At 55.4% G+C, this 27,987-nt stretch overlaps 2 protein-coding genes across 2 annotated transcripts; one reads left to right on the top strand and one right to left on the bottom strand.

The window, feature by feature from the left end:
- The first annotated feature begins 305 nt into the window (after nt 1–305).
- On the top strand, nt 306–13,530 carry LOC142451020 (keratin, type II cuticular Hb5-like). Its single transcript, XM_075552961.1, has 9 exons — nt 306–764; nt 2,124–2,332; nt 3,958–4,018; nt 5,405–5,500; nt 6,055–6,219; nt 6,441–6,566; nt 10,381–10,601; nt 12,599–12,630; nt 13,379–13,530. The coding sequence occupies exons 1-9, from the start codon at nt 321–323 to the stop codon at nt 13,528–13,530; spliced, it is 1,506 nt and encodes a 501-aa protein (XP_075409076.1). The 5' UTR covers nt 306–320.
- A 5,435-nt stretch (nt 13,531–18,965) lies between these two features.
- Nucleotides 18,966–25,995, bottom strand: LOC142451019 (keratin, type II cuticular Hb5). The gene is made up of 9 exons (XM_075552960.1): nt 25,570–25,995; nt 23,307–23,515; nt 22,685–22,745; nt 22,446–22,541; nt 21,535–21,699; nt 21,156–21,281; nt 20,620–20,840; nt 19,838–19,869; nt 18,966–19,159 (listed from the first exon to the last, which is right to left on the bottom strand). Exons 1-9 carry the CDS (start codon nt 25,993–25,995, stop codon nt 18,966–18,968), a joined length of 1,530 nt encoding a protein of 509 aa, XP_075409075.1.
- Between the last annotated feature and the right edge of the window lie 1,992 nt (nt 25,996–27,987).

Raw genomic sequence — 27,987 nt, 5'->3', positions numbered from 1 at the left:
GCAGCCCCCAAGGGGGAATTAGGGGCTTAGACATATGTCCAGGTCCGTGAGGTTGAAAAGGCAGGGCGACAGGTTTATTGTGATGCAGGGTCTCCGTGAGATGCCTATTAACAGAGACAAGTTTCAGCTTCCCTCTCCGTCTGCCTCCTGAGAAATTCCCACGCTCATAAATAGCATTAATAACTTTCTCCTGCCTTTGATGTTGTCAGGAGGCTTGCCCTCTGCCTGATAAAAGGCGGACACTTTGACAGCCCCAGTGAGACCTGGTACCCTCTCAAGCCACTTCTTCTCATCCCTGGTACCTTCTGTGGGGCAGAGGCATGGCCAGCCGTTCTTACCGCATCAGCTCCGGCTGCACTGCCCGCAATTTCAGCTCCTGCTCTGCTGTCCTGCCCAAGCCCGGGGCTCGCAGCTGCTTCAACGCCGTCACCTACCGTGGGGGCAGCCCCGGGGGGCCGGGCTACAGGCGCCTCAGCGGCTTTAGCAGCCGGAGCCTGTGTGCAGTGGGGTCCCCCCGGATTGCAGTGAATTGCGGGAGACCCCTGGGGTCCCCCCGGATTGCTGTGAGTTGTGGAGGCAGTTTTGGCTACCGAGCAGGGGGTCTTGGCGGGCCCATCCCGCCCTGCATCACCAGCGTGACGGTCAACGAGAGCCTGCTGACGCCCCTCAACCTGGAGATCGACCCCAACGCGCAGTGCGTGAAGCACGAGGAGAAGGAGCAGATCAAGTGCCTCAACAACAAGTTCGCGGCCTTCATCGACAAGGTGGGTGCCCTGGGACTGTGGCATGACACTTGGAGCCCTGAGCCCCCACCGGTGCCCCTCTTTCAGAACACGCTGTAGGCCTGCCAGGCGCCCTGTCAGCGCCAGCATGAGGCCAGTCACAGTGCGCCTGTGTTTGAATTGCTGCCATCACAGATTAGCACACATGCAGCAGTTTAGAACAGCAGCAATGCACTTCTCTCTCCAGGCCCAAAGCAAGTCGGTGGCATGGCCGCGTGTCTGCCAGAGGGGAATCCATTCCCGGGGACATACGGGCTTTGGGCTAAAGGGAGCTTCACGTGGCTGTAGCACGGAGGGCCCACGTCCTCGCTGGCTGGCAGCAGGGGTGCGAGCTCGATTTTGAGAGGTTGACTGCATTCTTTGGCTCGTGGCTTCCTTTCTTCCAGCTTCAAAGCCAGCCACGGTGGGTTGTGTCCTTCTCTAAGTTTCAATGTCTCTCGCGCTTCTCTCTGCCTTCTTCTTCCACCTTTAAGGGAACTTGCAATTACAGCAGGCCCCTCGAAACCCACTACCATTGAATCGGTACTGGCTCATAGCAACCCTACAGGACAGGGTAGAACTCCCCATGTGGGTTTCAGAGACTGTAATTCTTCAGGAGTAGAAAGCTTCATCCGTCTCTCTTGGAGCAGCTGGTGGTTTTGAACTGCTGACTTTGTAGTTCGGAGCCCAAAGCATAACCCATTATGCCACCATGGCTCCTGGGCCCCTCTGGATAGTCAGGGAATTGTCTCCAGATCTTCAGTTCTATCTGCCAGGCCCATTTTGTCACATGATGTAACATTCACCAGATCCGGGGATTAGGGGGTGGGTCACTTTCCCAAAAAACCAAACTCATTGCCATCAAGTCAATGCCAACTCATAGCAACCCTATAGGACAGGGTAGAACTGGCCCTGTGAGATTCCCAGGCTGTAACTGCTTACAGGAATAGAAAGCCCTGTCTTTCTCCTCCTGAGCAGCGGATGGTTTCAAACTGCTGACCTTTTGAATTTCAGCCCAGTGCATAACCACTACACCATCAGAGCTCCCGTGGGTAACTTTGGTGGGGCATTCTTCAACCTGCCACATATGTGCTCGAGTGTATTTCTAGGGTCAGATGTGACTTCATTTCATGCAGAATAAATCTACTGCTATGTATTATGTGCTCTTTTGGGGAGGGGGAGATGGGACAGAAGAGAGGGGGTCACATTCAGATTTTGATAAATGATTTGTCCACCTTGGGCTGGTCAAAGGACTGCTTCAGGTCAGGGGTCATCCCCAAAGGCAAAGAGAGTTCTGAGGGACTGACCCCTTCTCCCTCAGAGCTCCCCGCTGAGTCTCTCTCCCTGCATCCTGGACGGCAGGTGCGCTTCCTGGAGCAGCAGAACAAGCTACTGGAGACCAAGTGGCAGTTCTACCAGAACCGCAGGTGCTGCGAGAGCAACCTGGAGCCCCTGTTCAACGGCTACATCGAGACGCTGAGGCGGGAGGCCGAGTGCGTGGAGGCCGACAGCGGGCGGCTGGCCTCAGAGCTCAACCACGTGCAGGATGCCATGGAGGGCTACAAGAAGAAGTGAGCAGGGCTGGGCTGGGCATGGTTATGGGCAGTGGAGTAGGTCTCAGGTCGGTGCCATGAAACTCTGCCAGAGATGGAGACCTCAGAGGTGACAGCCAAACCACCCTAGATGGCTTCTATTGTTCTGCCCTTGGCCTGCTCTGTTTTGTCTTGGCTTGGACGAATGCCGCCCCAATGAAGGGACAGGGGAAAACTTGGGTAAGAAGACCAACTCCAAACCTAGAAGAGGTGGGACACACCCCCAGGGCCCACGCTGACCCAGAGATGGGGAGAGAGGAACTCACGGAACGGGTGGGACTGAGCCAACAGAGCTCGAGGGCAGGTCTTGGGAGCCATCCGCACTCGGGTGGGTTGGAAGGCAAAAGTCCTGGGCCAGGCAGCTTTCCACTAGCTGCTGTAATTTAAGAGGCCTGGATAATTTCTTCACAAGCTCTTGTTCTGCACAATGTTCTTCTACAATGCACAAGGTGAACCTTTCACTTCAAAGGGGATTATTTAGTTTGGCCAACCCTAGTCTACACTCCACGGGGTAACTTGGCCCTCTCTCCCCACAGTTATGGGAGATGAAGGGTGAGGTTGGCATTCACTAGTTTGGGTGGTGCTAATAGTCTCAGAAGGTCAGGTTGTACCATCCTGACAGACCCAGAAGTCGGCCTGGACTTGGGGGTGATGCAATTATGGATATGATCCCCGATTTGTAGGTGTCAGGGTCTGCCTTACACTCTGGGGGTGTAAGGGTTGATAATTATAGACTGAGAGTTTATGGCAGCTCTAATTGCCCAGTAATTAAAATGTTATGGAGACTGCTCTCTGGGAACGCTGATCCTTTTGGTTGGCTGGGCAGCGCTGCTCCAGAGATAAGGCCTCATGGGCAGCAGGAAGGGCCCCGGCTGGTAGAGGAGGGCTTTGGAAAGTACTCTGAGCGGTCTGGGCACAGTGGCACAGTTCCAGGCCGAGGGGTGGTTACTGGCTTGGATTTTGGGGACAGGGGCACAGAATGATACTGGAGGTGGCTTCATAGAGTAGCACTGTGCTTGGACACAGTTCCGTGCTAAAAAGGAGCGGTGGCAGTTCAGTGTTCTATGTCTTGCTTTCTATGTGGGAGACCGAGGATCGATTCCCAGCCACTGTCCCTCATCGACAGTCACACCCCATCTGTCCATGGGAGGCTTGCTAGGATATTGGGCAGATTCCTGTGAAGCTTCCAGACTTAGGCAGACTAGGAAGAAAGGTCAGCTGGCCTCCTGAAAAATCAGACAATGTGGCCCGGTCCTACAGTGAGTGGGCTTGCCATCAGTCAGGAGTCGAGTCACTGGCAGTGAGCGTTAGTCATTCATTCATTCTGCAAACATTTACTGAGAACTCCATGCACAGTCAGCATTTTAAGCCAAGGTTCAGAGATTACATGACTTGCCCTATGTTTATAGCTACTTCGGTCAGACCTGAAGGTCTACTTCAGAGACCACATGCCAAGGACTTAGACCACAGGTCCAATGTCCTTTTCATGGACCCTTTGTGGCTGGGAAATAAAAGTCCAGGGAGGTCAAGCCCCCTTCTGACAAGGCTCAGGGGAAGAACCAGCTAGAGTCAGGGCCATTTCTGCCTGTGCTCTCTCTCGTCAGGTACGAAGAAGAGGTAGCGCTCAGGACCATGGCTGAGAATGACTTTGTAGTGTTGAAGAAGGTAAGTGACTCTTCACACACAGGGAGGAATCAAATTCTGGACATGGGATGTCTGCTCATGGTCACACTAGTCAGCCTGTAGGTAGGAAGGCACATTGGTTTGAGAGTGGCCTCTGTGCAGGGACCCAGGCAGGGCTGACAGAGACACCTGACAAAGGAAACAAGGGCTTTGTAGAAACTCGGTTCACTGAAGTGCTTGCTTTTCCATCTGCTTTGCTGTGAGCACTGCCTCCTGCATCGGATCTATGCTGGGTCTCAACTTGCTAGTGGTTGTGTGGACTATGACCCTCAGTGGGTACAATTGCAGGGGGTCAGCAGACGAGCAGGGGAAACAAACAAACAAACCTGCTATTGATTTTCCTCAGGGGGCAAACTGGGGCGTGAAAGTGTCTTTAGTAATAGTGAGGAGCCATGGTGGCATTGTGGGTTAAGCACTGGGCTGCTCACTGCAAGGTTGGTGGTTCAAACCCACCAGCTGCTCTGAAGGAGGCTGACGAGGCTGACTGCCCTCATGGAGTTGCGATCTTGGGCACTTACGTGGGGCTGCTGTGAGTTGGGATGGACGGGAGGGGAGGGGATTCGGTTTGGGTTGTAATGACCGGTGTCCCAGTCACACTCCTTGTGACTGATCACAGAATGGCAAGCTCCAAAGCATCTGTGGCCCAATGAATTCTGACCCCAGGGGTGCCCCAAGTGGAACTGTGCTCAGAGCTTCAATGGCTAGTTCTTCACACCTAGAGGGCCGAGTCTTTCTTCCAAAGCATGTCCAGTAGGCATGAACCTCCAACAGGGTAGGCAGTAGCCAACTGCGCTAGCCCTGGGTACCTTTGTGAAAGGAGGGGGACATGGTAAGGACTCTGCCAGTAGAGGTATCTTCTTGGTCTGAGGCAGGAGCGTCAGCTTTTAGGGCAGGTGGAGCAGGGTGGATGTTGCTTGACCTGGGAGACCTATCAGCAGGTGCACCCATGGCTCTGTGGACCACAGACATGCATGTCCCATGAGCCCCTAGGGCTTGGACACCTAACGTTTGAGGAATGACCGAGGCGTCCCTCTCCAGCAAAGCCTGCGGTTCTGGAGGGGTCACGCTCTGCTCTAGGTGGAAATGTCTGGTTCCACTCATGCTTGTGTATTCAGAGATCAAGTGCCCACCCCCATCCCCTTCTCTGTCTGTGTATGTGCGTTGGTATTAAAGGCCCTGTCTCTTCGACAGGAGCCTGGAGGGTAAAGCTGAAAGGTCAAGGGTAGACTTATAAAGTTTACCTTCAGTAAGCAGCAGCTGAGAGGCCAAGAGAGGACCACAGGGTTCCCTGTAGAGGAGTGAAGAGAGCTCCAGGCCATGATGAGGGGGCTTCTCCCACACACGTCCCTCTTTGTCTGTCTCCACCAGGATGTGGACTGCGCCTACCTGCGCAAGGCAGACCTGGAGGCCAACGTGGAGGCGCTGAGGGAGGAGATCGGCTTCCTGCAGTCCCTCTACCAGGAGGTGAGCCTCTCGCTGCTCTGCAAGAGCCGCCGAGGGAGGAGGCAGAGGAGGGCTTTCCCAGGAGTGGCCTGTCTCGTGTCCTTCATTGTGGGGACAGTTCCTTACTCCCTGGGTTCTGAATGTCCTTTCTTCGGGGACCAGCAGCAATGGTCTCTGGTTAGTTCTTCTTCCAAAATGGACGCCTTATCTGCTTAAGATAACTCGCCAGTTCATGATGAATCCCCCATCTACCCAACGGGACTTGAGTGGCGACAGAGATCTCATCAATCCAGATGGTGGCAAAGCCCGGTTAGGAAGCACAGGCACCTAACTCTGGCATTGTCAGTTGGTGGGGATTTACAGATCATGCCATCGGCTCTGGGTCACTGAGGCCCTGGGTGGCTTAATCCAGACAGCTGGCTCTGTGGACCAGACCATGAGTGGGAGCCCACCAAACCTTCCTAACTGCTGCCAGTTTGAGACGTTCTTCCCAAAGCTTGCAGATTTGGGGCTGCTCTTTGTATGGTCTGGTGGGGTGGGGTGGGAGCTGAGGGCTCTGGGCTTGTCTCCGGCAGGAAACTTGCCTCCTCCAGTCCCACATCTCAGACACCTCAGTCGTGGTGAAGATGGACAACAGCCGGGAGCTCAACATGGACTCCGTGGTGGCAGAGATCAAGGCCCAGTACGACGACATTGCCAGCAACAGCAGGGCTGAGGTCGAGTCCTGGTACCAAAGCAAGGTGAACAGGAGGGCTGGGGGCATGTGTGAGCCCACCATGAGCCTGCCTCCCCTGGGCTGCAGCCAAAGCCTAGAGCAAGCAGATGGTGGTGATGGAGCGACAGCAGCATGGTGGGCTGGCTCCCCTGGGTCGGGGAGACTGGACGAGGGACAGGGATGAGCAGCATCGCAGCTCCGCTGCACCCGTGGGCTGTGTCTGCATGTCTGTCTCCCCCCCTGCAGTGCGAGGAGATGAAGACCACAGTCACGCAGCAGGGCGAGAACCTCCGCCAAACCAAGGAGGAGCTCAACGAGCTGAGCCGGCTGATTCAGAGGCTGACGGCTGAGGTGGAGAACGCCAAGCAGCAGGTGAGGGAGAAGCCGAGACCCCAGGAGTGCTTCCGACAGGCTTTCCTCCTCCCTCCGGGGGCTGCTGTTATCTTTGGAGGGGCTTCAGACTTCTGAAGGAGCACAGCTCACCAGAGATTGGAGGCTGAGTGTCAGTCGGTCTCCCTTCTAGGAACCTCACTCTCTTCTTTCTCCCTTGACCGTTTCTCTCCCAGGCGTTGTAGGTTTGAAACCACCAGATATGATGAGCCTTTCTGCTCCTGTAAAGATTTATACTCTTGGAAACCCACAAGGGCAGCTCTATTCTGTTCTAGGGAGTCTCTATGAGTCAGAATGGACTTAATGGCAGTAAGTTTGGTTTTGTGGGGAAGCTTTACTGTGACAATATGGTTTAGGGCGGTAGGACAGAAGTTGCCCTTTGCGTTCTCTCTCAGTCTTCACAACTCTCCGCATTTTGGTTTGTTTGGGATCCATTAGTTGCCAGATGTTTCATCTGTATTATTCTGGGGCAAGACTTTAATTCCTTTGTACTTCACACTAAGGAGCCTAGGTAGTGGAGTGGATGACCCACTGGCGCGCTAATGGCAAGGTTGGTAAGGATTCATCTCAGAAACGCACAGAGGCAGTCGCACCTAGGAGCTAGAGTGGATTCGATGGCAGGGAGTTTGAGTGACACTATATTTGTTCTTTTTTTAAAAAAGTATTTATTGTGAATTGGGTGAGAGTTTACAAAGCAGAGCCTCAGTTTTACATCCAATGATTCAGATGCATTTTGTTTCAACTCATCCAGCTCGATCCCTTCAATGCACCAACACCCTTCACGCCACAAACTTTCTCCCTGCGTTTCCTGTTTCCATCCCTCCTTTTTCCCTAACCGTCTCTCTGAATCCTGTCCCTGGGTAAGCGCTGCTCTCAGAATGGTTGACGATTCTACCACAGCAGCGAGTCCAGCTCCAGACCTGAGAGGTGACTTGGGGCGGTCGTCTTGGGGACCTTGCTTGTCTTTATCTGACCAAGCAGCCTGTGCTCTTCTGCGGTGGTCAGTTCTGTTCTACTTTCCCCTCACTCTATCCACAGCCTTCTCCTGGGATCCTTTTCGGAGCAGTTGGTGGCGGCGGCTTGGCACCATCTAGTTCTTCTGGTCTCGGGGCTGTGGAGACGGATGTTTGCGAATGGCCAGTCATCTACTTCACAAGCATTACCATACATCTTTCCATTTTCATCACTGTCTTTTTCTCCAGATTGGGGGTGGGGGGACCAGTGGGTGCACTTGAGAGGGCTGCTCAGGAGCTTTTAAGAGCCCAGCTTCTGTCATCCAAGTAGAGTGTAGAGCGCTGTCTCTGTGAACTATGCCAACAGACCCTAAGATGATGGTCCTGATCCCCAGGACCCCAAGGAGTTTGCTTCTGTATTCAACATTTTGTATTAAGAAATGTGCATCCTGTATGCTCCACCACATTCACGGAGATGTTTGCAGCAAAGGTAAATAAATGCACCTACACAAATGTCTTCGGTCCGAGCTGGATAGATTTGCAGGCACACGCTCACTCACCCTCCCCTATCTGTTCAGCCCGGGTGTCTTTTCAAGCCCCAGCGTTTAGATCCCCACGATTGCAGGCGTGTGTCTATCATAGTGTTTGCCCTCTATTGCCTTTAACTCTGGCAAGCCTCCCAATGTTTCAGTCTGATGCCATCATGGTTCCACAACTTCCCTCTTACTGTAGACAGTCTACCCCTTCGCCCCAGTTCACAGCCATCTCCCCGATAGTCTGTGACTTCCCTCCCTCCCCACCCCCTCCTTAACCATCAAAGTATGCTTCTTTCCGTGTGGAAACCTTTCCTAGACTTTCCACAATAGCGGTTGGTCTCAGACAATATTGGCCCTGTTGGGCGACGCTAGTGTCTAGCGGTCGGTCTCAGACAATATTGGCCCTGTTGGGCGTGGCCTAATGCCCTCCAGGTTCATCCGTGCTCTGAGGTGTTTTGCTGATTCGTTGTGATCCTACAGCCTTGCACAGTATTCCACTGTACGCATGCACCTAGGTTTATCTAGTCATTCTTCCTCTCCCGGGCATTTGGGCTGTTTCCATCTTTTTCGCTTGAGAACAGCGTTGTGACAAACACGTGTGTGCGTGCATCTGTCCACGCAGAGGTTCTCACTTCTTCAGGCTATAAGTCAAATAGAGGGATTTCTGGGTCAGCTTTTTTGAGCAAGCCCCCTACCGCTTTCTGCGGTCGCTCGTGACTCTTTCTGGTGGACTTGAGGTGCAGAGAAAGGAATTGTCCACTCCGTCGAGGGGAATGCTATCAACACCTGTCCATTTTTATTGTTTAGAGTTTTTCCCTCCGTCTTTAATCCAAGTCCCTTCCTCACGTCCAGTGGGCATCTCATGTAGTTAGTATATGCCTTTGAGCCCTGGGTGGTGCACAGAGTGAGTCCAGCTTCCAGTGGGAACATTGGTGGTTTGAGTCTACCTCAAGGTGCCCTGGGTTCTGAACATCTGACTCAGGTCCAGACCCTTGGGCTTGGCTTTAATTGTATGTAAATTGGCCCTCACTTTGAAACATCTACTTGCAACAAATTCTACATCATCGACACCATGACTCGCCTGTACACGCAACTTTTAAACCATTGAAAAGGCTTTGGGACTTTTCTTGCATAAAAGTAAGGCTCAGTAAGGATGCATGTCTGTCTAACTCACCTGCAGGTACCACTTACAGACTTAGGAGCAAGAACTGCTCCTAGCCGGGGGGCTGCTTGTACTGGTGTTACCAGGTGGGCAGCTAATTGCAAGGCCAGCGGTTCTAAACCTCCAGCTGGCTCCACAGGAGAAAGATGGGGTTTTCTAATCCTAGAGAGAGTTTCAGCCCTGGAAACCCACCGTGGCAGGCTTCTCCTGTCCTGCAGGGTTGTATGAATTGGAGTCAACTCAGTGGCGGTGAGTTGGGCTTGGCTTTTGTTTTTCAAATGGCTCACCTGGATTTGAGTTCTACCATAAAGTGGTATGAAATAACAGCGCAACTCCAAATAAGCTATTGTTGTCCTGCCTAGTTAAGTTCCCACTGACGGATTTCTTTTTAAAGAAGTATAAAGTTCAAAAGTCGACGGTTTTTATTTAAAGAGTTAAGAATTTCTTTGAACAGTTTGATTGACGCATAATTCACGTGCCGATTCAAGGATTCAAATATATTAGAAAGAGTTGTGCAATTTTCACCACAATCAGTTTAGGACTTTCTTTTTCCATTCCTGTGCCACTTATCATTCGCTCTTCACTCCCCTCCAGCCTCCCCTGCCATAACTCTATTAATCTAGTGACTGTCTCTATGGATCTGTCTGTCCTGGATTTCATATAAAGAAAACCATACCCCAAACCCAGCAACAACAACAAAATAACACACAGAAAAACAGGAGTCCAAGAGAAGTAAGAGAGACTGGAACACATTGAAAAAATGGGCTGAAAGGGAAAACAAGTGATATTATGTTGAATTTTAACCTAGTGATTATCTGCTGGAGGAACCTGATGGTATCCTGGTTACCTGTTGGGCTGTGATCCACATGGTGGGCAGTTTGAAACCACCAGCAGCTCCTCGGGAGAAAGACTGGGCTTTCTACTCCGGTAAACAGTTACGGTCTCAGCAACCCACCGAGGGGCGCTATGAGTCGGCATGGACTCATGGCAGTGAGACTCTCTGAAGTCATCCACTCTCCAATGCACTTGGTCTAAGGGCAAGACTTCGCTTCCCTGGAAAAGCTGACTGCTTTCAATAGAGAGCCACCAGGGTCCCCCCAACCTGCACCATTTCCGAGCCTCTTCCCTCCTCTCCTCCCCCACAGCGCTGCAAGCTGGAGGCGGCTGTAGCAGAGGCAGAGCAGCAGGGCGAGGCGGCCCTCAACGACGCCCGCTGCAAGCTGGCCGGGCTGGAGGAGGCCCTGCAGAAGGCCAAGCAGGACATGGCCTGCCTGCTGAAGGAGTACCAGGAGGTGATGAACTCCAAGCTGGGCCTGGACATCGAGATCGCCACCTACCGGCGCCTGCTGGAGGGCGAGGAGAGCAGGTGAGGATGCAGGCTCCAGGGCCACCTCCCCTCCCCTTTGACTTTGAGGGGTCCCATCAGTGGGGAGCAAGGTAGACTGGGCGTTGAAAGAGAGGGGAGAGCTTAAGTTCACAGTTTTGACCCAGACTCCTTGGGGTCAAATACCAGCTCTACCATCTGCCAGCTACGTGACTTTTCATGTCTCAGGGTCCCCACGTATGAAACAGAGGTTTTAAGGTGTCAGGAGAAGTCAATGAGTGAAGGCAGCAGATCGTTGGTACAATAAGTCGAAACCCACAGAGAGGCTCTGAACACCATTAGCATTAAAAATCTGGCACGGAGTAGCACGGAAGGAAGACAGGGCATGATATTGGCATGGTGCCAGGCTTTGTCACTTGGAGGACTGGGAGTTTGGGGTGCAGGGCTTTGGGGGAAGCCTCCAGAGATCTCGCTCTCTCTGGGTCCTTTAGGCCTCAACCCACTTAACAGCACCCTCTGAGGTGCTTGGCTTTTGTACCGTGAACCTTATTTTCACTATCAGAATCCGAATGGATGGATCAGTGACTCAAACATAAAACGAATGGCCCCCTGTCCTCAACATGTATTTTAAAAATGTTACTGTCCCTTTTAGTGTTTTAAGGGTTGTGGGTATTTAAAATACTTTGGGGATTTAAAATACTTAACTTGATTATACAAGCAGTGCGAAAACACAGAAAATAGAAAACAGAAACCGCCAGTACCATTCATTCAGCCCTGGTCTCTGCCGCCATTTCGGCTTAACGGGCAATAGGCGCCATGATGGGCCTTGGCTAGAAACTTCTAGAAGGCTGTATCAGTCTGGTTCCTGTGACAGGAAAGAGAACCAAAGGACTGGATCTTGGGGCGGGGGTGAATTGGAGTGGAACTTTCTGGGCAGAAGGGTTGAAGCTAGAGCTGAGAGACTGGGGAGAGGTAGACCAGGACGCGCAGGGGTCCCAGGGAGGAGGGAGTGTTGATGAAAAGCCCACTTCAGTGGCTTAAAGTTAAAGTGTTCATAACAAACACACGAGACTTAAAGTCACAGCCACCAAGTCCATTCAGACTCAGAGTGGCCCCTGTGGGTTTCCCAGACTATAACTCTTTACAGGAGTAGAAAGTCCCATCTTTCTCCTGAGGAGCAACTGGTGGTTTTGAACTGCCAACCTTGCAGTTAGCAGCCCAATGAGTAACCACTACGCCAGGGCTCCTCCATGGGACTTACTGTGTGCCAGTCTCTACTTTAGGCACTCTATGTGGAGAGCTCAAGTAAGCCTTACAATGATCCTAGTAGGGTGTATCATCGTTCACGTTTTCTGAGCAGACAGAGGCGCGGCCATTAGACTACACGATCTGCCTCCAAGGAGCCCTGGTGTCCTAGTGGGTATGTGCTGGGCTGCCAACTGTCGGGTCAGTAGTTTGAAACCAACAGTCACCCACTCCCCAGGAGAAAGCTGGGGTTTCTACTCCCACAAGCAGTCGACACTCAGAAACTCATGGGGGCAGCTCTCCCCTGTCCTGTAGGGTCGCTGCCAGTTAGCAAGGACTCGGTGGCAGTGAGCGGATATTTGTTGTTGTCTGGCTCCGGGGTCCAAGCACCTCCTCTGCATGTAATGCAGTTAATGCAATCAGGTGGGTGTCAAGGGCAGCATTTAAAATGATGAGATAAAAGCTAACCAGTGCACACGAGAGCTCTGCTCCTCCCACCCTGAGGTGTCCAGGCAGGCAGGAGCTCCTCCCATCAGGACTCAGTGACTTGCTGCCATTTCCAGGCCAGAAACAACGGGGCTGATCCCCTCCCTCACTTCTTCCTTTTGGGCGATGAAGTAAATGAGGCATAGATTTGCCTCTGGGGATCCTGCAGCCCAGCATTGCCTCTTTTCTGGGATGGCAATGAACATCGCCGACCCTGAGGCTGTCCTCCTTCAGGATGGGGGAGAGACGGTGCTGGCCTCAGATGCAGAGCTTGGTCCTAAATGCTCACTCTCTCCTCTCTCCTGCAGGCTGTGTGAAGGCATGGGCTCCGTCAACATCTGTAAGTTGAGGGGTGTGGGCAATGCTGCTTCTCATTAGTCTTAAGATCAGGACGCACCTGTCAGGTGGCTGCGCCTCTGTCTAGGGGACATGGGTGGGGAGCCTGCAAGTCCAAGGGATCTGGAAGATGGGCAACTCCTTTAGCACTTGGCCACTCTATCCATCCACCTGGGACAGAATGAAGCCAAAATCATGAGCATAGCAACATCACACACACACACACACACACACACACACGATTCTGCAACTGTAGCCTATGACTTCCAGGTACTGGTAGAACACCATTCACCTGGTAGGGAGCACGTTTTAATAAAGGATATTAGATGGATAGTCTGGTCATTTGGGGATACTGCAGGCCACTTGGCAAGCTCTACCAACGTGATGCCTATGTCACATAGCCCCCATGCTGAGTGTTTGTTTCTGTTCCACCCCTCCCCTCCCCCCACACACACGCTTTCCAAACACCACATTTCTAGATTCTTTCTCTACTGTGGTCCATCGTGTGTGTGTGTGTGTGTGTGTGCGTGCGTGTGCACGCGCACGTGCACAAAGACTGTACCTCACAACCGTTTAGGCCACGTAGCATTAGGGGTCTGGTTTGCCTAAGATGCTGACGGAGCCAGATAGAAGCCTGCCCGTAGTGGCCGTACACCCCAAGCGTGAAGAGAACCGGTCATTGCTTATCAAAGATCCCCAGCCGTTCCACGTCTGGGCTGGAGTGACTTCTAACCCCGTGTCTCTGTCCACAGGTGTGAGCCGTTCCCAGGGTGGCGTGGTATGCGAGGACCTCAGCTCCATGGGCTCGCGTGGCCTGGGCGGCGTGGCCATCAGCAGTGGGTCTCTCTGCTCCCCTTCTGTAGGGGGTGGTTACCCAAGTGCAAGATCTGTGCGGTTCGCATAGAAGGGCCGGGACTGTGAGCAGATCCAGTCTGATGGGGGTGGGGGAGGAGGAAACAGCTTCTCGCTCAGATCCAAGTGTTAGTTTAGCAATTCCCCTTTATGGGAAGCCAGGACGGTATCTCTCCAGTCCTTTTCCACCGGAGGTATTGAGCTTTTGATGCAAACCCTGGGCTGGCATGACTGCTGCCTCCACCGGCTGTCCGGGAGGAGAGGGGTGTAAAGGCTTTTCCGGACACCTGGCTGAGTCGTTTTCTCCCTAGCTAACACGTATGAAGTACTGGATGTTTCAGGGACACCACAGTGAAGACTGGTGTCTGGATGGGGGCACTGGCAGAGGGCTCCAGGGAAGCCCCTCACTTGAAAGGTCTGAGGCAGAACTATGCCCAGAGCCTCCCCAACGATCCTCGCGTGGGGACTGAAATGCCGAGGAGAACCAGCCAAGTGTTTTGGGGTTTGTTTGTATTAGTGATGGTTTGGTATTTCATTGTATTGGGGTGATTCCTGCCAGGCCCTTCCCCCCTCTGTTGGTGATTGATTAAATGCCACTGGCCAAAGGCTGGCTCCCTAGCAACCCAGCAATACCCATTTCCGTTGTGTTTTGGTTCTTCGTTTGTTTTTGACCCATCCCCAATCCTGATGGCTCCTCAAGGTGTGACTGTGGACCGGTGCTGCACCAGGATCACCTCAGCCCTTGTTCCCTAAACAGATCCCGGGGCCCCACAAGGGGAGGGAGAGCAAGGGGACCTGCATGTTACCAGCCTCATAGGTGACTCCTGGCAGAGCTCAGGGCTGACAGCCACTCACTCACGTGAGCAGAGGATGGAGCTATGAGAGGGGAGAAGGGGGCGGCATTCCTTAAGCACCTGCAGCATCAGGTATCTAGGTTTTCCACTCATAGCTCAGGATCACTGTCTTCATGTGACAGACCCAACTAAGGCTCACAGATCATCAGACCCCCATGAAGGTCACACCGCTGGCCTGCCTCCAAAACCAGGTCTAACTAGTTGTGGTCCAGTCACGCCCACTTCACGAGGATTCTGCGTGTGTCTGAGTCAACCTGCGCTCTATCGTTCAGTGGCTGATTGTTCAGCAGTCAACCACCAGGCCTTTCTTCTGCGGGACCTTAGTTAGCGATTGAGCGCAACTCCTAGTCGGGAACCGGTGAATCAGTTACTGACTCCTTCTGAGCCCAGGTCACAGACTAGAACGGCTCCACAGGGGTTTCTAGGTAATATTTGGGGGGCCATGTCTCCTGGCTTCTCGACTTTCGTGGAGGCTGGGTGGGTTCAGATCCCCACCATTTCGGTGAGTCTTTCTACTACATCCCCCCACCCCACTCTTCCTTCTGGCTGAATAGGGGTTGCTCCCGGAGAAGGAGTTCTACTTCAAGGCTTGTCTGCCAGGGGGAAGGAGCCAGTTGCTCTCTGAGGGCCCTGGACCAAGGGGTCTCCATCTCCTGGAGGTCTTATTATGGGGCCGTGAACCCAGGTCTCTTAGCTGGGAACCCAGGCTTCAGATTCATGCACCTGGTTGGAGGGGTTCCCCCTGGCCTGACCAAAGGCTGTTGATCAGTAGACCCTGTCCCTGGCTTATTCCTGACATGACAGTCCCCAAGAAGTCCGCACCGAGGGACGTCCTGTCTCAGCTACAGAAGCCTGCTCCGTGTTCCCTCTGAAGCCAGATGTATGGAAAGACCTGGCTGGAGAGAGGACAGTTTGCATGAAGAACACATATTTGATCTCAAGCTAGAAGAAAACCTGGGACAGTCCCCTTGGTTAACGCAGCCCCAGTGACCCCTCTGGCTCTGTCCCCATACTTGGCAGGCAGTGCTTCCACCCTGGAGAACCAAGCAAGCCTTTCTTAGAAGTGTGGCATTCCCCTGTTCTCTGCCTTCAGCTGAGAGGGTCTGTGGGGGCACATTACCAGGTGTGAGTAGGGATGCATAGCATCTGGTTGAAAGGGGCCACCAGAGCGGGTTTGGGACAGAGGAAAGAAGTTCCCCTGCACCTGCCACCCTGGGGTAGGGAGTGCACTGGGGGAGGGATCATGGCTCGTCTTCGAGGTTGGATGGGTGAGTGCTTGTATGTACACATTGGTGCCTCAGTGTGATTCCTTCTTTCATGTATCTGCACGGCCTTCCAGTCCCTTCAGTTTCATGGTGACCCCAGGGACTAGGTGGCAAGATGCTCCCTCCACAGGGTGCGCAGTGGCTGGTGGTCCTATGTGTGCCTGTGTGTGTATTCAAAGGGTTGTGTCCCAGATTTCATAATCCCGTGGAGACATCGAGAGAGAGAGAGAGAGAGAGAGAGAGAGAATGTGTGTGTATGTGTGTTTGTTTAAAGAACTATAATCCAGATTTCATAATCCCTTGGTGACATTAAGGAGCCCTGGTGGGGTAGTGGTTACATGTTGGGCACCGGCAGCTCCTTGGGAGAAGACTGGGCTTTCCACTCCATCATCCATTAGTCTCAGAAACCCACAGGGATTGAGTCAGCATTGCCTCGATGGCAGTGATGTTGGCTTTGGTTGGAGACAGAGCAAGAGAGAAATTGGAGGAGGAGAACTGTGGATTAAATGAGCATCCCAGGGAGGCAGGCAGAAGCTCTGGGTTTCTCTGATAAAGGCTCATCAGTGATAATTTCAGTAATTTCAAAGGAATCACTCCGTGGTCTGACTTTGTGGTTGGGTCGCTTCCTCCCCTGACCTGGCCCTGACTCTCGGTTCCAGATCCCTCGACTGCTGCTTCCAGGGTTTTGTTTTCTAATGTCACACCGACCCTTCGTGCTCCTGGGATCGTGCTCTTCGCTGGATGTGAGGAGTTGCTCTTCAAGCAGGGCAGGGACGCAGGACCTCGCAAAACTTTGAGCCAGAGAGCTTGCCTAGATTTTCTCTGTTGGTCTCCAGGGGGACTGGGGAAGTGGTTGACAGTGTCACAAACCAGCTGTCTCTCTGGCTGGCTGGGCCAGGGGACTATCTTTACATACGACGCATAGGAACTTATTAAAATGCTTATTCATAGCCCCTGTGTCCTGGCTCTGACTTTTCAAGGCACTGGGTCGTAGTTGTAGGATACAGGGGAGATGCGTGAGCTGATGTCCCAGAGACTCTCTCCTACCCCCGTGAACCCCCACAGGACACAGGGCTGGGCAGGGCTTGCAGGTGATCTGGCCCGGCCCCACTCACTTGGAAGATGCTCGGGAAAAGCCTGAAACACAATGCCACTTCCTGTCCACGGCCTTCCGGAAACCTGGTGGAGTTGGGGCTTGTATTTGACCTCCTGACCTTTGACTCCTGAGATGTACCCTCTCCTGGGGACAAAGGAGGCCCTCCACGTGGGAAGTTGGTCTGCTGTGAAGATGGCCATGCCCTCACGGTGGCTCCCTGCCGACCAACCCAGAAGAGGCCAGTCGCTCCTGGTGGAACCACAGCTCTTTGCGCCTGACGTGAGGAGCCACCAGAACACAGGCCAACCTTTCTGCAACCAGGAGAAGAGGTGGGCTGAGGTGGGGGCTGCAGTGGGAGGTGAGGAGATGGGGTGAGGCAGTACAGAGGGCCCGGCAAGGGTGGCAGCCAATTTCTTCCTCGTAGAGAGAAGTGTCGGGAAAACACCTAGGCCTCCAGCATTCATAGAGTTACAGCCATCTCGGAAAGCCCCAGGGACGGGTCTTCCCTGCCCTGTAGGGTCGCTGTCAGTCGGCATGGGCTCAATGGCAGTGAGTTGGGAGTTGTTGGGTGAAGAAGTCAGGAGCCCCAGTGTCCCGGGGGGGGGGGGGGCAAGTGCCACACAGTGCCAGCGCATGAATACTCCCCCGCCCCAGCCACTCTGTGGGGGACAAATGAGGGTGTCCACTCCTGAAAAGATCGATGACCTCGGAAAGCCCAGGCCAGGTGGCTATGAGTCGGAATCAACCTCACTGCAGTGGATGGGAGTGGAAAAGTGGAGGGGGGGTTCAGAGGGCCGGGTGTCTAAATCCTCCACTTTACCAGCTACCGGTGTCATCCATGTGTCCCTGCCTGCTGTGACCAGCCCAATCTTGGATCTTAGAGTGGGCCAGAATCCTGGGGAGACACTTCCTTCCCTCTGGGAACAGCCAGTCTGAGCCAGGCTCCAGACATACCCCTTGACACCCCTGGTCCAGAGCCATAAGGTGGAAAGGGAAATTCCCAGGGCCCCAGAGTATGTACAGAGTGGTGAGCGGAGAAAGACAAATGGAAGGAGGGGTGTGGGGGCAGTCCATGCCCATGTGGGACTGGGGGCGGGAGGGGGGCTCAGAGGGTAGATTGCCTCCTGCCAGGTGGGAGCCACATCCCTAAGTGGAGGGCTTGGGCAGGATGAGGGGCAGGTGGGAAGTGAGGAGGTGGAGTGAGCCTTCACTTGACCTAAGGAGCACAAACCAAGCCGGGGAGGGATTTGAACCGAGCGGGGTTCCGGCTGCTGGGAGCATCCAGGGGAGAGGTAGGGGCGATCGAGGTCTGGTGGGGATTTGAGGCTGTGGTCAGGCCCCAGGGCTAAGCTGGAGCCAGGCTGTGGAAATGGCACGGACAAGGTGGGGATCTCTGAGGGCCTGGGAGAGATGGCCTGGGGCTGGCCACGGATGGGTTGGTTGAAAGGCGCAGAAGAGCTCTGAGAGTCGCATGCATTGCAGGCGAGAAGGCGCTATAGTCCACAAGACCACGTGCATTGCGGCAGCATTTATTGAAACAAAGACAAAACAACCCAGAAAACAAGGCACCCGCAGACAGCTGTAATCTGGAGGGAGCCCCAGGAAGTGGCCTAACCTCTACCCCACCAGCTTTGCCTGGGCCAGACAGCCTGCACCAAGCAGGGCAGGGCGAGGTCTCTGCAGTTTGCTTTGAAATGTAGAAAGTGCACTGACCAGCAAGGGGGCGATGGGCACCCTCCTGGGACTGGGGACCAGGAGTTTACTTGGATCCCAGGAATGCTCCATCGAGGCAGAACATGCCTCTCAGTCAGACCCACAAGCAGGACACCCTCAGAAAGCAACAGCCAGCCTTTCTGGCTGCAACCAGCCTAGCGAGCCAGGCGGGAGAAGGCTGGGGAACTGGTGGGAGGGGCTTCTCAGGCTGGGGGAGATGTGGCTGGATGGCCAGGTCCCGTCCATGTCCCAGGGGAAGGTCAGCCTCTCCCCCTGCGCAGCTCGGGGGCCGCCCTTCAGATCCCAGAGGCTGCAGGCTCTCCTACAAGTCTTCACGGCTATTTGGGAGCTCAGTTGGCGCTAGGTAGAGGGCTGGGGCCTGCTCTCTACACTGGAGCCAAGAGAAGAAAGCGAAAACAACTTCCTAAGAGAGCACGGGTGCTGTCCTCCCTGGGAACATCTGGGAGAGTGTACAAGCAAGCGCACAAGCCGCTCTCACACCAGGCAGGGCCCAGTGAGGGGCGCAGGCAGGCCAGGCGCTGGGCTGCAGGCCCAGGCTCTACGCGAAGCGGACCGACCGGCTGCTCCCGCAGCTGAAGCTGGAGCCGCGGGGCTGGCAGGGGGCACAGGCGTCCGGCGCCATCACCGTGATGCAGCCACCGGTGGCGGGGGGCCCAGAGGCGATGGAGCGCCCTGGGGTGGTGCTAAGAGTGAGGCCTCCGCAGGAGACTCCGCCGCGGGAGCTGCTGACACCTGGAGGGGGAGGGGAGGAGAGGAGGCTCAGAGCCTGGTGGGATCGGGTCTACAGTGTGTCCAGCCCATAGCAGTCTTGAAAGGTTACCACTGCCGGCGACCCCACGTGGGTAAGACTGGAACTGCACTTGCCGGGGCTATCAGTGGCTGACTTGGGGGAGTAGGTTGTCTGCAACCTGGGGTTTAGCAGTCAAGCCAGACAACTGTTGGCAACCCCCCTCCCCTTCACCCCACCCCACCTTTGCCCCAAGGACTCCAAAAAGGGTTTCCAAAGACCAAACCCAACTCATGGCTGAGGAGTCGATTCTGACTCCTTTAAGATCCAAACCAAACTCACTGCCATAGAGTCGATTGATTGTCCCTGTGATTTTCCGTGGCTGAAACTGCTTATGGGAGTAGGAAGCCCTGTCATTCTTCCCTCGAAGGGGCTGGTGGTTTCGAACTGAGAACCCTTGCGGATCACAGCCCAATGCAGTAGAGTGACCCCCTCCCCGCCCTCCCCCCACACTAGCACAGAGTAGCCCTGCCCCGCAGGGTTTCCAAAGCTGCCCATCTTTATGGAAGCAGTCGGTCCCATCAGTCTCCTGGGAAGTGACTGGTCGGAGGACCCTGGAGGGGTAGGGGGATAGGCAGCCGAGCACAGCTGTGTGTCTCAGTATGTGCAAAGCAGATACTCACAAACATTGACGGAGCCCACGCCTTCGCACAGCCTGTGGAGAGGGAGAGCACATTAACCCGGGATGTCAGGCGGGGACCTGGACTGGATGGATGCTTGCGGGGAGGAAGGGCATACTGATTCTACCCCTACCCCTAAGCCAGAGAGGCAGACAGGGCTTCACCTAGGTGTGGATTAAGCATTCCTGCTCTGAAACGCATCAACCCTTCTGGCTTCTAGCAGAGGCCGGCAGCACTTGAACTCCATTTCCAGCCCTCAATCTAGGTGACCAGGTCAGAGCAGACCAGGTGACATGAATGGGAGCTGAAGCCAGTGCAGCCGTGTGTGTGGCAGGACCCTGCGGGTGATGGAGAGCTACGCACCTATGGGGTGTGTTATAATGCCGACCTACAAGACTGTGCAGCAGGCCAGGCAGCAGCCTGAGGGAGGGGGCAGTTCTCTTTGGCAGCAAAATGGCCAAGGGAAGGGACTTGAGGGAGCACAGGGCATGGTTGTTGGCCCCAGCTTGCTCCCTTATCACCTGTGTGGCCATGAGAACGTCCCCTGACCTCGCTGGGCCTTTTCCTCTATCTCTGGGTGGGGTGGGTAGACGGGCCTACCTCATAGAATTGTGAGGCTTGACATGAGCTCTTGGCACAGAAATGGCACATGGCAAGTCTCTGGGAAACGATGATTAGTGTTGTTAATACCATTGAAGCTTGACCTAGGTGTCGTCAGAGATACAGCTTCCCCTTGGGCTCAAAGAAGTCCACTCCCAGAGAGCGGGGCCCCTCCCTAGCCTCACCTGCTCTCCTCGCCCTCCAGCAGGCGCCGGTAGGTGGCGATCTCGATGTCCAGGCCCAGCTTGGAGTTCATCACCTCCTGGTACTCCTTCAGCAGGCAGGCCATGTCCTGCTTGGCCTTCTGCAGGGCAGCCTCCAGCCCGGCCAACTTGCACTTGGCATCAGTGAGGGCCGCCTCTCCCTGCTGCTCAGCCTCGGCCACGGCTGCCTCCAGCTTGGCACGCTAGGGGGGTCGGGGGTGGAGATTCGAGGACCAGGATGAGGGAGAGCATGGGTGGGCTCCTCCAAGCCAATGGAGCCCAGGGCTGGAGCAGAGGGTCCCCGAGGGAAGATCTATATGACTGTGGCCTCAAAGGACTGTGAGCATGAGAGTGTCTTTCACCATCACTTCTTAGTGGGGCTCCAGGGTGGGCCAAGGATGAGGGTGGTGTGGTTCTTCCCCCCTGGTGTGCTGTGGGAGAAGCCTGACCAGGCTAGGCCTCTGCCCTCCAGGGCCAGCTGGCCTGTGCAGGATACGTGAGCTTCCCCTGTGATCTACCTGGCACTTGGCATTCTCAATCTCGGCCGTCAGCCTCTGGATCATGCGGTTCAGCTCGTTGATCTCCTCCTTGGTGCGGCGCAGGCTCTCCCCGTGCCGGATCACTGTGGCCTTCATCTCCTCGCACTGTGGGAGGGAGGCAGCAGATTGTGCACATGAGGTCCAGGATGGGGCATCCAACTCAGGCCCAGGAACTTAAATCTCAACCTAATCCTGTTCCTAATGCTGACACGGATTGTAACCCTGTCACCAGTCCTAACCCTAACAGCCTGTCAACTCATCTGGCAGCTGCATGTCCACCCACAACTACCTACACAGAGGTGGGAGCCCTTTTGGTGTCCCTTCTACAGGGTTCCAGAAAAGGTGCTGGGCCTGCTACCTTAGTGCGGTACCAGGACTCGGCCTCGGCCCGGCTGCGGCTGGCGATGTCATCATACTGAGCCTTGATCTCGGCTACAATGCAGTCCATGTTCAGGTCCCGGCTGTTGTCCATCTTGACGATGACCGAGGTGTCTGAGATGTGGGATTGGAGGACCCGGATCTCCTGTGGGGTTGGGTGGAGGGGATAGCAGTCAGTGCAATTCACACTGGCCCTGGGGACAGTAACCAACCCTGCAGGGACGCTCTCCACTCCTGTCCACTCCCCCCAACTCCCCCACCACCACCATTCACACAAAGGCACACAGAGAAACAATAAAGCTCCATTGCCATCACCCTGGGCCAGCTGCTGACTTAACTAATGGGGAAAACAGAGGTCCAGAGAATAGAAAAGAAAAAACCCTATATTTAAAAAACTCATCTCAAAGTCATCCAGTAAGGGAGGTGGGTGTGCAAGGCCAGGCCAGTGATTCACAGACCACTTTTACTGTTCGGACCTCTGATCCCCACATGCACACACTCTCTGTGCCCATCTGTAGATGGATGCTCATGCAAACTCACACAAAGACCAAGCCCCCAGCCCTCCCATCCCCCGCCCCCCCCACACACACACACCCACACAAGGTTCTCCCGGACACAGAGAAGTCACAGCACGCACCTACTGCATGATGCCCAGACACACATGCTGGGCTCTCATAGGAACACAGACATGGCAGACTCATCCACCTACCTGCCTCTGTGGGACCCACAGGACACACCTGCATCATAGACCCCTATTGCATCTGTGTTCATGTCCTTTGCACACTCACATCATCCATGGACTGGCACACACGTGTCATCCCCGGGCTGGGTCCCCCATGGCTCCCTCTGCCTGCCCTGTTTGGCTGCCTGGGGGGCTGCAGGGCCCCTTACCTCGTCATAGAGCCGCCTCAGGAAGCTTGTCTCCTCCACCAGGGCCTCCACATTGGCTTCCAGGTCCGACTTCCGCAGGTAGGCACAGTCCACGTCCTGGGGGTGGGCAGGGAGGAGGAGCCAGGTGAGAGGCAACCCAAAGGAAGGTGTTGCCCTGTGGTCGGTGGGGTGACCACCCCCAGCCTAGAAGCTGCACAGCCAGCGGGTGCCCCCTCCCAGCACAGGAGCAGCCCCCTTACCTTCTTCAGAACCACAAACTCGTTCTCTGCCGTGGCTCTCAGAGCCACCTCCTCTTCGTACCTAAGGCGGCAGAAGAGAGGGGTGGTAGCCGAGGGGCGTGGGACTTGAATGCCACCCCATCTCCTGGGCCAGCTTTTCCAGGGGTCCAAGAGAGGCTCTTCTTGTTCAGATGTAGTCTCGGTGGCCTACTCTGGGCACTTCCTGGCTTGGCTCTTGTCCAGGCTGGCTTTCCTCCGCTCTGGAGTGAGGGCAGACATGCACCCTCTACCCTGCAAGTCTATACCTATCTTCAGTCACCGCCACCCCTCCCGAGTCCACAGAGCACTCCTACGCTCCTGCCACTGGCCCACAGGCATGAATGGGACAGGGCCGTGGTAGCTGTAGCACTGGACTGGGCTTTCTTCCTTCGCTCTCCACAAAGTTCTAAGCCCAGGGGTGCTCTGAAGGGATGGAGGTGGGGCCAAAGAATCAGAAGGCGCTCAGAACCCCATGGGACTTCCTCTCTGAGTCCCAGGGAGACTTTATCAGCAGCGTTAAAGGAGCTACTTCAAGCAGGCCAGGGTGTGAACCTTCCACTACCGACCCCCACTCCCGATCTGCCCCGTCCTGGCCCGCACTCACTTCTTCTTATAGCCCTCCAGCACCTCCTGCACGTGGTTGAGCTCTGAGGCCAGCCGCCCGCTGTCGGCCTCCACGCACTCGGCCTCCCGCCTCAGCGTCTCGATGTAGCCGTTGAACAGGGGCTCCAGGTTGCTCTCGCAGCAGCGCTGGTTCTGGTAGAACTGCCACTTGGTCTCCAGTAGCTTGTTCTGCTGCTCCAGGAAGCGCACCTGCCGTCCAGGATGCAGGGAGAGAGACTCAGCGGGGAGCTCTGAGGGAGAAGGGGTCAGCATCCCCCCCCCACACACACACCAACTCTCCGCTCCTGGATGCTCCTGGCACAGCATGCACCAGTCAAGAGCTGAGCCATGGGGGGCAGTGTCTGTACTCAAGGAGATGGAGCTGTCCTCCCAGCACCCTCGCCCTCCGGGGTAGTTGTGTGTGGGTGAGAGGGAAAGTGCGTGGGCCGTAAAGGTCACACGCAAGTCCCCGTTCTGCCACTTGGAGTGGTCCTGCTAACGAGTCCCTTGGTGTTCCCCCTTCTCCCACAGAGAGAATGCTGGAACCTGCCTTCAGGCCGTGAAGATCGGATGCTTGAAATCACGTGATCGCCTTAGAATGTAACAGAACCCTTATGGTCATTGCCAGCTTCTTTCCATGGGCTCAGCCAGGCAGCCACCCCCTTCCCAAACATAGAATAGTCACTGTGCAGTGCCAGGTCTGCACAGTGGACCTGGTTTGATGCTTTCGTTCCGTTATCACAGCGCCACTCTCAGGGGATAGGTATTGTCTGTCTCCACTCACAGTTGGGAAAACCCAGACCCCCGAGGTATGTAATGGTCAGTTCATGGCCACACAGCCCGTGAGTGAGTGATGGTGCCAGGCATCTTGTCTCCCACCCCCGTGGGGTGCCAATGAGCAGCTCGTCGAAACTCTCTCGGCCTCGATTTCTTTATTAGAAGAACCCCTTACTGGATGAGGTCATTTTGAGGAGCTCCCAAAAATCACGGAAGAGCGAGTGTTAGTGAGACAGTCCCAGACTGCGGAGCTCAGCCCTGTCTCTAGGCAGCAGGGAGGCCTGGTGGACACAGGAGACGGCAGAGTGGGGTCCACGGGGGCCACGCTCTGTTCCCTGGACCTGCGTGGGACGCAGCTTCCCAGCAGCGAGGCGCTTTCCCCACCCTGGGCTGCATCTGTGGCTTCCCCTGCTCGCCTGGCCCCCTCGCCTTCCATAGTCCCTCCATCAAAGGAAGGGGCTGGCTGCTGTGGGCTGGTAAGACTGCCCTTGGGGAAGCACGGTGAGAACACCGAGCATTTGGGCCACTGAGTGCCAGCCAGCACTCTCCACGCTTTGACTCCTCAGTCCTCACCACAAGTGCAGGAGGTGGAGCCTGTAGGAGAAGCCCCGAGGTCCTAGCACCCAGAACTGGAGGGAGGTGGCCCTGCTCCCTCTGTGAGCGCTCTTCACTGCCCCCAGAGCTGTCCCTTCTTCCTAGGACCCGGGCCCTGAGCCACATGCCCTTTGCTCTCCCCCGACCCACGCACCCAGCCCACTCCCCATCGTGCCCCTCCTTCCCAGCACTGAGCACCTAGGCCCTTTTCCCAGGGACACCTCTGTTTGGTCCCTGGAAGCAGACACTCCCTGCAAACTACACGGCCCTTCTGGACCACACCTAAGAAGCCGGGCCAATTCCAACACATGATGCCCCCACGTGCAACAGGGGGGAACTGCTCCGTAGGGGTTTCTTGGCTGCGATTTTAATGGAAGCAGGCCACCGGGGCTCTCTTCCACAGCACCATGGGGTGGGATCGAACTGCCAACCTTTAGGTTAGTGGCTGGGTGCAGACCATCTTCGCCACCTCGGGACCCTTGGGAGCGTCCCTGGGTGGAGCAGACAGTCAGGCACTCAACTTCTAGCCCAAAGGTTGGTGGTCTGAACTCACCCAGAGGGGCTGTGGAATCGAGGCCAGGTGACAGGCTTCCAGCTCGCAGCGCTGACCACCCTGTGGAGCAGTTCTAATCCGCCCACCAGGAGGAAATGGCATCAACTCTAAGGCAGCTGCCAACCACCAGGCCAGGGACAAGCCGCCAGGCAGCCTGGGCCATTCCCACGTCTGGGTCAACTTGGCTGGGATGACATGAGAATGGATCCCTCTGCCTACAGTGTACTGCACAGATGTTCCACCAGGCTGTGTCCGCCCGGTGCCCACAACAGATGGCCAGGCAGGCCACCACTGGGCCTTCTCTGTCCTCCATGGTGGGGTCCTCACAGGTCTCACTGACCTTGTCGATGAAGGCGGCGAACCTGCTGTTGAGGCACTTGATCTGCTCCTTCTCCTCGTGCTTCACGCACTGCGCGTTGGGGTCGATCTCCAGGTTGAGGGGCGTCAGCAGGCTCTCGTTGACCGTCACGCTGGTGATGCAGGGCGGCATGGGCCCGGACACGCCGCCGGCGCGGTAGCCGAAGCTGCGTCCGCAGGAGCCGGAGCGGAAGCCCCCGCCGACGGCCATGCGAGGCCCACAGGCGCCCAGGTTGCAAAGGCTGCGGCTGCTGAAGCCCCCGGCGAGGCCGCGGTAGCAGGAGACCCCACGGTAGGGGGCGGCCGTGATGCAGCAGCGGTTGCCGGTTTTGGGGGCCACCGCTGAGCAGGAGCTGAAGTTCCTAGTGACCCCGCATGCTGAACTGATCCTGTAGGAGCGGCAGGACATGGTGAGACGCTGAGCGGAATTCCGAACGTACGGGCAGTGGAAGACGATGTGGGCTGTGGACTGCGTGTCTGAGACTCCTCTGGTCCCTCGGTGCTGGTGGGGCCTTTTATGGCAGGAGAGAGCTGGGGTTGGTTGCATAAAAGGAGTGAAAAGCCATTTTATGTTGTTTATTGGCTTGGGGAGTTTGCCAGCAACTCCCCAAAGACTCATCTTAAAGGTGAGCTCAGCAGCGACTCCGGGGCTCCGTGCAGGTATTGAAGATGTTATTAGGGACAGTGTGCGTTTGCGCTTTTCATCTTCAAAGCTCGTTTACGTACATTAAGTAATTAATTTGCTCACAGTCTGCCTGTGAGAGGGCCTCAACCCACACTGGGAGACGGATGCAAACTCCAGAACAGGGTGGGGGTGGCTGGGTGTGGGAAATAACCTGGAAGGAAGTTGGGGTCTCTAGAGGAGACTGTGAGCGGTCATGGGGTCTCTAAGGCCAGGACGCATCCTCAAATGAGGACTTGGGGTTCGCCAGTAAATTGATCAGGCAGGTCTCATCCTGGTCACCTTGTGGGAAGGTGGTTAAGAGACGGGGGCTGGCAAGGGTGTGTGTGTATGCTGGGCACTTTGCTAGGAGGTTGGAACGGGTGGTCTCTTGGAACATTCTGGATTCCGGTCCCCAAGGCTCCGTTCCCGACTCAATTCCCACACAGCGAAACTTCAAACCGCTCTCCGCTCTGTGGTCACAGTTATGGGCACTTGTGGGTCACAGGGAGGCTCCCCTTGGCCACTTTCTCTTGCTTAGCTGAAAGGGCTGCAGAAGCCCATCGGGGACATCTGTCTGGGTGCTGTCAGCTTGCTCCGGTGGATCCCTGAAGAGGCGGCACAGGAGTATCTCCCTACCAAGACCATCAGCCAGAGGAGACGCCCCCCCCCCCCCGCCCCCCAAGAGCCCTGGTGGCATCATGGTTACATGCTGGACCACTAACCAGAAGGCCAGCGGTTGGAAGTCCCCAGCGATGCTCGGGAGAAAGACAAAGGCTGTCTATGTCCGTAAAGAGTGAGATCCTCTCTCGGAAACCCCCAGGGGCAGGTCTACCCTGTCTGACAGGTCACTCGGAGTCAGAATCGACTTGATGGCAGTGGGTTTGAGACGGACGTTTCAGGAGCCCTCATGGTGTAGCAGTTATGTGTTGGGCTACTAAGGACAGATCAGCAGTTGAACGCCCACCCCCCAACAGGAACAGTCCTACCCTGGCCTCTAAGGCAGAGGGATGCTGTGTGGGGGGAGGGGAATGGGGGTGGGATACTGAGTTTTGTTTTTGTTTTTCTCCTTGGTGCTATGATTTCTGGTTCCTGGGGGCTCAGTGTGTCTTGCATTCTCTTCCCTGTGTGTCCTTAGATCCCTTATTAGCATAGTAATTGCTATTATCTTTATGTTTATTGAACATGCACCTTGGGGATGTGTCTGCCCCCAGGGAGGTTAGCCAAACACTGGCTGGAGTTGGTAGGAACTTAAAGAGGAAAAGCCACCAATGAGCTTTCTTCAGAGGAGGAAAGCCATTTTGTTCTGAAGGGACGCCCTGTGTCAGCCTGCAAAATACACACTCCTCCACACACATGCAAACATACCCACACAAACACACTCACAGGCATATACATACGCATACATACACATACATCCCATCCAAACCTCTCTCAAATTTGGGCCTCAGCACTGAGGATGGGGATGAGGAAGCCAGGGGGCTCAAGAGAGCTGTGGGCAGCCCCCACTGTTTTCAGAAACAAGAGAGCCTCCAGGGCCAGTAAGACGATCTAGGACAAAGGACGCAGACCCCCAGCCCCATGGAACCCTGGGAGTGAGGACGGGCACGGCCCTGCTAGCTCTCAGCTGCTGTGCTGGGTGAAGTAGATCCAGACCTTGCCACCATGCCGCCTTCTCCCCAAGTCCTCAGTGCATTGCCCTGAGCTTTGTCCTGGGTCTGCCCTCATTTCCACGGCTGG

Source organism: Tenrec ecaudatus, chromosome 6 (genome assembly GCF_050624435.1).
Source record: "Tenrec ecaudatus isolate mTenEca1 chromosome 6, mTenEca1.hap1, whole genome shotgun sequence".
NCBI classification, from domain to species: domain Eukaryota; kingdom Metazoa; phylum Chordata; class Mammalia; order Afrosoricida; family Tenrecidae; genus Tenrec; species Tenrec ecaudatus.
This window is presented reverse-complemented; position numbering and strand designations above follow the sequence as displayed.

Excerpts from the sequence above, each read along its gene's own strand:
- LOC142451020 (XM_075552961.1), top strand. The coding sequence starts at position 321 with ATGGCCAGCCGTTCTTACCGCATCAGCTCCGGCTGCACTGCCCGCAAT. Across the intron at positions 2,333-3,957 it reads ATGGAGGGCTACAAGAAGAA|GTACGAAGAAGAGGTAGCGC; the intron begins GTGAGCAGGGCT and ends CTCTCTCGTCAG. Across the intron at positions 6,567-10,380 it reads TGGAGAACGCCAAGCAGCAG|CGCTGCAAGCTGGAGGCGGC; the intron begins GTGAGGGAGAAG and ends CCTCCCCCACAG.
- LOC142451019 (XM_075552960.1), bottom strand. The coding sequence starts at position 25,995 with ATGTCCTGCCGCTCCTACAGGATCAGTTCAGCATGCGGGGTCACTAGG. Across the intron at positions 21,700-22,445 it reads TGAGGCGGCTCTATGACGAG|GAGATCCGGGTCCTCCAATC; the intron begins GTAAGGGGCCCT and ends CCAACCCCACAG. Across the intron at positions 19,160-19,837 it reads CGTGGGCTCCGTCAATGTTT|GTGTCAGCAGCTCCCGCGGC; the intron begins GTGAGTATCTGC and ends CTCCCCCTCCAG.